Below are 7,779 nucleotides of genomic sequence, written 5' to 3' on the forward strand. Positions count from 1 at the left end.
TATTGTGCTCTACTCTTCATTTTGCTCTGAAGTCCTGTTAAACAGTTCATCAGTTTTTCCTCAAGATCCCATGGTTCTGTTAATTTGAGGTTACTGTGGAAGATGACAAAAGGCAGGGTAACCTGCCCGAAACTGTTGTCCTTGGACTACTTTGATAGTTGAGCCTGTCTCTACTTGCTAGTCAGGTCTTTGTGTGCTGCACTGATATTCTACAAAAAAAGAGGATTGCAATTAAAACAGATGCCTTGTTAAGATAATTTGGTGATCTGGTTTCTCATGTCATTAATTGCTAATTTACCTGTGTTTTTCTGACACTGCATTATTGTGAAAGGAAGTAGTAACCTCAAAGCAAGTAAGGTAGTGATGACATTAAAATTTCACAAGCTGGAAAACATTTATTAAGAAATGGCCAAACACCTAGTTGAACTCAGTGGGTCTTTCAGCTTAGAATTGTAGAACTGTTGAGGTAGGAAGAGACCTTTGAGATCATCAAGTCCAACCACTTGACTAGAATTCACAATCCCACAACTACTGCTAATCTACTACCACTAAACCATGTCCCTAAGCACCACATCCATGCACTTTCTAAATGCCTCCAGGGATGGTGGCTCCCACCATATCCCTGGGCAGCTTGTTGTAATGCCTGATAACCATTTTTCCTAATATTCAACTGGAATCTTCCTTGGCACAACTTGAGGCTGTTTCCTTCTGTCCTGTCACTTGTTACATGTGAGAAGAGTCCAACCCCCACCTCGCTCCAGCCTCCTTTGAGGTAGTTGTAGAGGGTGATGAGGTCTCCCCTCAGCCTTCTCTTCTGAAGACTGAACAACTCCAGTTCTTTCAACTGTTCCTCATAGAATTTGTGTTCAAGGCCCTTCACTAGCTTAATTGCTCTTCTTTGGACACTACTTCTTGTAGTGAGGGGCCTAAAACTGAGCACATCAGCTATACACTGCAGGTTGTTAATGCAATGTTAAGCATGTTGGGTTAGAGGAAAGAAAAGAGGAAAGAAGAAAGGGTATCTGTAAGCCCAATTCTGAATGCTGTTCTGGAAAGGGGAGGAAAATTTCCTTTTCTGAAAGACCAGCTCCAACAGCAGGATGGATGCTGTAAGAGGAAAACTCCTTTGCATGGTTGTTTTTCCCATCGTTAAAGTCTTGCTTACACAAGAAATGTTCACCTGAGGCCTTATTAAGAAACCATAGTAAAGGCTGTTTGTGGCCTTATTTCCTGTCTTCTGGATCAACACATACCATTCTTGTAGTCAGTACCAAAGCTGTTGGAGTTCTTCAGCAGGTAAGGATGGAAGGATTGCAACTAGTATGAAAAATTACCTGAAGGGATTGTCTCTGATCACAGCAAATGTTTTCAGACAGTTCTGAATGTATGCATTTGTAGCACTCTTTGACTGTAATTAGTTAGCTCTGTATACCTGTCATGCTGCTGACAGTAATGTTCTCTACCAGATACTGAGGTTTGTGAAAGAATGGAATCATCTAACAGCAATGAAGCAGAGGATTGTCAGAAAAAGTGGTCAGATATTTTGTAGTCCTATTCATGTTGCAGAGGAGCTGTCTAAAAAGCAGTCGGTGGCCAGCAGCACAAAAAGGTATGTGGGGTTTAGTTCCTCTTCCTAACTGCTACAGGAAGTTTGATGTATTTAATGTAACTTTTCAGTGGAATGATGCTGAGACTGAAGTGATCCTTGTGTGATTTCTTGTCACAGTGACAAACGTGGGCAGCCAAGCATGCCAGTAAATCTGCTGGACTGGAAGTGTCTGCTTCCCTGCCTGGCACCATGCCGCTTTCAGCAGCGGTGCTGACTTTGCTGTGCTGCATCATTAAACATCTGGAAGTTGCCAGAGATTTTTGAGCAAAAATCCTGACCTCAGGGACTCAATAGAAAAATAAGGTCCAAGAATCTTCTTTGCTTCACCTGGAAGCAGAAATAAATTACCAGTTGCCATCAGTGGTGTAATGCTGCATTCATAATTCACAGGCTACTCCAGTGTTGTCTGATACTCATTTTTAATTATACTTATTTATCATTTAAACAGTTCTGTTCTCTGTGAGTGACATTTCCCAAAACTCTTCTTTTCTTTGCTGGGAGTCTTCACTGAACTGAGACTGTATCCCTGTCAAGCAACACCAAATTGATTTAATTTTTTAATGGTTATATACAAACCAACTTAACTCTTTGCTGGGTAGAGCTGAATCTTGTTTTAGGAAAAGGTAATTTTTTAATAAGGAAGTATGATGGTGAAGTATGTTCTCCCAAACTCATCTGGGAAATGAGGACTGTTTTAAGAGAATAGGTCATACAAATGCTCTTTGAGGAAGGTTCTTCTCTTTGCAGTAATGACAGAGGTTGGCATTACTCTAGGTACCTGACCAAGGAGGACGTAGCAGCAGCCTCACTTAGCAAAGCCAGCAGCAGCGGGGGCAGCGTGCGTCTCATCTCCAAAGAAGGAGAAAATGCTTCTGCTGAACACTCAGGTCCTTCCACAAAGTAAGTTTATTCCTGCAGTAAGGTGATTAAGCTCTTACTCCATGCATTTATTTTTACTTCTTTTAAGATAGCAAAATTAATTTACTGTTTATTTTGCTGAAATACAGTGCCTAGCACTACAGCAAATTTCTTACTTAATAAGCTATTGTAACAATTCAGAATTCATCTGTTGTTCGCTGACATTGCTGCTAATTAGCTGAGTCTGATTAAAACTAAATGAGAAAATAGCTACACAATTCATTTAAGTTAAAAAAGAACTTTAGCTCAGGTCTGTTTGTGAGGTCAACAGCAAATTGGGGACATCAAGTTTTCTTCTGTTTTTTCCTTCAAATTTAGAGAAAAGGAGAACACAAAAACTCTAGACAGAACATGCCCTTTTACAATACTTCATTAAAGAAGCAGCATGTATCCTGCCTATTGTATCCTGCCTGTTGTATCCTGCCTTGTTCTATTGCTGGGTGCCTGGGAGAAGAGACTAACCCCCACCTGGCTACAACCTCCCTTCAGGTGGGAGGTTGTAGCCAGGTGGGGGTTAGTCTCTTCTCCCAGGCACCCAGCAATAGAACAAGGGGACACAGTCTCAAGTTGTGCCAGGGGAAGTATAGGCTGGATGTTAGGAGGAAGTTCTTCACCGAGAGAATGATTTCCCATTGGAATGGGCTGCCCAGGGAGGTGGTGGAGTCACCATCCCTGGAGGTGTTCAAGAAAAGACTGGATGAGGCATTTAGGGCCATGGTCTAGATGACTGGATAGGGCTGGGTGCTAGGTTGGACTGGATGATCTTGGAGGTCTCTTCCAACCTGGTTTATTCTATGATTCTAAAGGTATGCCTTGTTTGGAGTAGGAAATTGGCAGGTAGCCTTGAAGGTTGTGTGGAGAAATCAGGATGTTTCTTTTAATTCTATTAAAGAGGAGAGCTAAAACATTTTACATGTGTAATGCTGGACAGAAACCACCATTTCTTTATAAATACAGCAATATTTCAGCTGACAACTCAGTGCACATGTGTAAATGTCTTAAAATATTCAAAAGAAGAATCTCTTCTATTGTCCAGTTTTCTTTAAATGGAAATACAAACCAATTACTGTAGGAATCAGTCTGAGCAAGATATTATTTCAGCTAAAATTGGTATTTCAGAGCATTAAATGTATCTTATGGAAATGTGCAGTACATAAAAATATACTAAACTGTGTTGCTGAATACTTCCTTTATTAACAACTGTACTTTGTTCTCTGCAAACAGATGGCTTTCAGACAACAGAAAAGGGCCCTCAGCTCCTCATTCAGAGCAGACTAAAGCTGAAGGTTCCTCCCCACCCAAAGGCTATCTGCAAGCCCTGGACAGCCAGGGGAACCCCCTCTGTCTTAGCTGTCAACAGCCAACAGCACAGCTGGAGCCAGGCTGCCAGGCCCGTGCCTGGGACATGAGGTTCTGCTCTTATGCCTGCCAGGAGGACTTCTCAATTCGCTCCAGTCAGAGCTACCTTAGGATTAAAGTGTTTGAAATTGAACACGGAGTCTGCCAGTTTTGTAAACAAAATGCCCAGGAGCTTTATCTCAGTGTCAGAGATGCTCCCAAGAGTCAGCGAAAGAAACTTCTGGAGAGTTCTTGGATGTCTCACCTTCCGCTTGGGCAGGTACTAGTATTGGCTGTTAAACAGTAATGGCTAACCTGTGTCTCCCTGAAGCAGATAGTTCAGAGAAATCCAAAAAGGTTCTTCTTACAGGTTAAAGATTGAAGGTTAACCTGTCAGCAACAAGAGTAAGAAAAGGCCAATCCATAAAAGAACCCCACAAAGAAATGAAGTTCCAATGTTTTCTAAGACATTTTTCATCTTAAGTACTTCATCTGTAAATACCATGGATGGTTGCACTTGACATGTGCTTTATTAACTTGATGGTTATGAAACAGTGTCAGAAGGGATGTAGTCTAGATGCACGAGGTTATTCCTACTTTGCAGAACATTTGCTGGAAGCTTAACAAAAGCCAGTTGGCACAGCTCCTCAAAGCACATTCTATACTGCCACCATTCTTCCACGGTGTGATTGCCGCTTCACTGGTTTGAAGGCAATGGAGTAGGGAGGCAGAACATTCGTATGTGCGATTTTTATTCCGAAACTAAGAGACTTCTTCATTTTCTGTAGCAGTGTTGAAATTCTGCTTCAGAAACTGCTGGTGCTAAATTGTTTAAATAAATTCTGCAGACTCCATTGAAACTTGCAAAAGAAAAAGTAATTTATTGGCTTGTATGCAGGAGATAGTCCTGTTGCTTGCCGCTTTGTACAGTAAGGTGGTGTACTTGTGAAAGACTGAGATGAGAAGCCTGGGGGAGTGAGGGTTTCTTACAGCCTACTAAGTGAACAGAACTCCCTGCTGTTGTTAAGTTACATTCTGAAAGCTGACATTTGGCCTATTCACCTGAGGTTTCAGAGTGTTCCTTAGTACAATTTACACTGTCTTGATCAAAAACTTACATGACAGGCACCTAGCTGGAGTCTGCTTTAAGCTACTGCACATTTTCACTTGTTATTTATATTTGGTTTTAATACTAGCAGTTGATGATATGATGGCATTGAAGGTGAGCTATTCTGCCACTCAATGAAACTGAACTTTCCATCCTGTCTTTTTTTGACTCACTGTGATGTGCTTCAGCACCCTGCAGGCTAGGAGAAAACATGGCAACTGAGGTTACAGTTGTTGGCTTGTCCAGTAGAGTAACAAAAAAAATACTAAGTCTTGCTTGCCTTCTGATGACAACTATAAATAGCTACTCCCCTCAATTATCTTCTCCTTCTAACAGTAGAACACACTTGTAGTTCAGAAGGAGCATCTAACACTCCAATGTCATGTCCTTTGTTTACTGCAGCTGAATGAAATAATAACAAACCCAACAGAAGGCCAGTTTTGGCAGGTAGACCACATCAAGCCTGTTTACAGCGGAGGAGGACAGTGCTCCCTGGAGAACCTTCAGACCCTGTGTACTGTCTGCCACAGAGAGGTCAGTACAGTGTTGCCAGACATCTTTGTCCTCTCACAGAGAAGTGCTGTGGCAACTGCACCATGGTGGTATTTACCACAGCACACAAGTATTTTCAGTGCCGGGACTCACAGAGGTGTAACGTAGCCTGACCCTGGGCTTAGAACCACTCTGTGCAGTCTGGCTCCATCTCACCCCACTGACCCCTCTCCCATGTGTAAGGTGATGCCCTAGGGGCAGGCAAGGCTTGGTGGCAGTGCTGTCCTGTGCCCCTCAGTGGGGGCTGGTTGCCACACCTCTTTGTAGTGGCAACAGCTGGTAGGGTATGTCCCCTCTCAGCCCCTGTACTCCCACCCTCTCCATCCCAAACAGCAAAGGTGTAAAGGAACATTAACCTTATGATGTTACCTCCTATGAAATTAGACTGACGTTTAAAGGTAGTCAGTTCTTTCCCCTGAGCACGCTGTCACCAAGTAACAACTCTGACCAGACCTGTCTGTCTCTTGTGCAGAGAACAGCAAAGCAGGCCAAAGAAAGAAGCCAGCTGAAGAGACGATCTTTAGCCATAAAGCACGGCTGTGATATCACCAAGTTCTTTGTGAAGATGTGAGTGCAAAATCTGTTCCCTTACCTTGTAACTCAGAAACCTGTGCAGTTCCATCACTTTTCCTCATATGCCGACTTAAAAAGCAGCTTTGTAGTCTAGTGTGGTGTTGATAGAAGAAAATAAGGAATTAAAACCAAGTCATCATGTATAACACTAATTGTCAGATGGCCTTGGGTGAGGACATCCAAAGTACTTGATCATGGTTCTGTTTTTATGACCCTGTGGTTTAAAGCTCAATCTCTGTGTGTAAGTGCAGTGTGATTCTAAAGCAATGCTGGTTTGCTGTGACACAGTTGCAAGAATTTCAGGAAGTTCTGTTGAAACTTCCATTGGCTTCAGGTGTACTAGGCACAGTGTGGACCAAGATAGTGAAGTTTAAATTCTTTTCTTTGTTCAGATACCAAAACTGCTGTAGAAGACACAGGCTCTGGTATCTGTTACGACAAAAATAGAATGAGTGAGTGATTTGTCTCTTCTAAAATTGTCTAACATGGCTCTCATCAGCTGTGAAAGGCCTACTGTTGGCACTGGGCCTGGCTTACAGGGCTTTGGCATTTAGAATTAATGTGTATTGAAGTTGGTTCTTACTCAAACCAGCTTCTATTAGAAACTCATCCAGGCTAAGGAACAATATATATTACCAATTATAGTTTCTGGCAAATGCTAGTCACATTCTCCTGACCAAGGCTGCAGTGATGCTGATTACATTAGACCATTTACGTGGCTCTCTTCACGGTTACTTCACATTTCCTCAAATAAACACATTTCTCTTTTTCCTGGTGATATTTGTAATGCTTTATCTGTCTTTCCCTCACACCTTGAATGCTGAGTGAGGACCACATAAAGCACATCCCTACACTACCCCCTCTTCTTCTCGAAGTAATGACTGCAGTTACATCTAATTAAAGTGGGCTGGAAAGCTTTCTGGGTTACCCTTAAAAGAAAAATTCTTAAGAGTTTTAAACATTCTTTTTCTCAGTTACTTAGATATTTCAGACAAGGTAGTGTCAGGAATCCACCATTTTCTGCAGTGAAACTAACTGGATGTTTTCAGCAGAGACACCATCAAGTAACTGCTCAAGGAGTGTTACATGATGTTAATTTTCTTTAAGTATGGCTGAAGTTTTAAAAGACCAAGTAAGAACTGTCTGATACCTGAAGAGTGTTCCAAGTTTATACAGGAGGCCACATTTTCAACATAAAATTTCATGAGCTCAACAGAGGAAACAAGCTGAAGTTAAAATTAAAGATTACTTGTTCAGTAATTAGCCTACTGCAGTGTCTTTTAAAGAAGCCAGACAGCTAAACAACAACTAAACTGGGTTTTGTCTTTCTCATCCCTTTTATGAGAGGATTTAACTGAGGTTAAACAAAAAACAGCCTCAAGAAGAAAATTCTGTGACAAGATTTTTCTCTGAAGAAAATTAACTCTTCTTTATCCTGAAAAAAAATTTCTCCACCTGATACTGCTTTATCTAAGCAAAACAATCTAGCCCCTGACTCCACCTCTACAAGAATTTTTAGGGCAACAGCTGGAACTCCGCTATTTGAGGCAGTACTTAACTGTCTCCACTAAATGCAGTCACAGTTAAACCAGTGCTGCTCCGAGGTCAGTTATTCAAGGGTGACATTTGAAAAACATTGTGACAGAAGCACTGCTGGTACCTAAAGAAGTCTGAGAGCCAA

At 41.7% G+C, this 7,779-nt stretch overlaps 1 protein-coding gene across 1 annotated transcript in view; it reads left to right on the forward strand.

The window, feature by feature from the left end:
* The window catches only part of ZRANB3 (zinc finger RANBP2-type containing 3), a 59,012-nt gene extending 52,144 nt beyond the window's left edge, over positions 1-6,868 (forward strand). The window contains exons 18-22 of the mRNA XM_064154297.1: positions 1,467-1,609; positions 2,384-2,509; positions 3,752-4,145; positions 5,376-5,507; positions 5,998-6,868. Coding sequence (XP_064010367.1) covers positions 1,467-1,609; positions 2,384-2,509; positions 3,752-4,145; positions 5,376-5,507; positions 5,998-6,096 — 894 coding nt within the window. The 3' untranslated portion in view covers positions 6,097-6,868. The remainder of the gene's footprint in view (positions 1-1,466; positions 1,610-2,383; positions 2,510-3,751; positions 4,146-5,375; positions 5,508-5,997) is intronic.
* The last annotated feature ends 911 nt before the right edge of the window (positions 6,869-7,779 follow it).

Source organism: Pogoniulus pusillus, chromosome 2 (genome assembly GCF_015220805.1).
Source record: "Pogoniulus pusillus isolate bPogPus1 chromosome 2, bPogPus1.pri, whole genome shotgun sequence".
Classification (NCBI taxonomy): Eukaryota; Metazoa; Chordata; class Aves; order Piciformes; family Lybiidae; genus Pogoniulus; species Pogoniulus pusillus.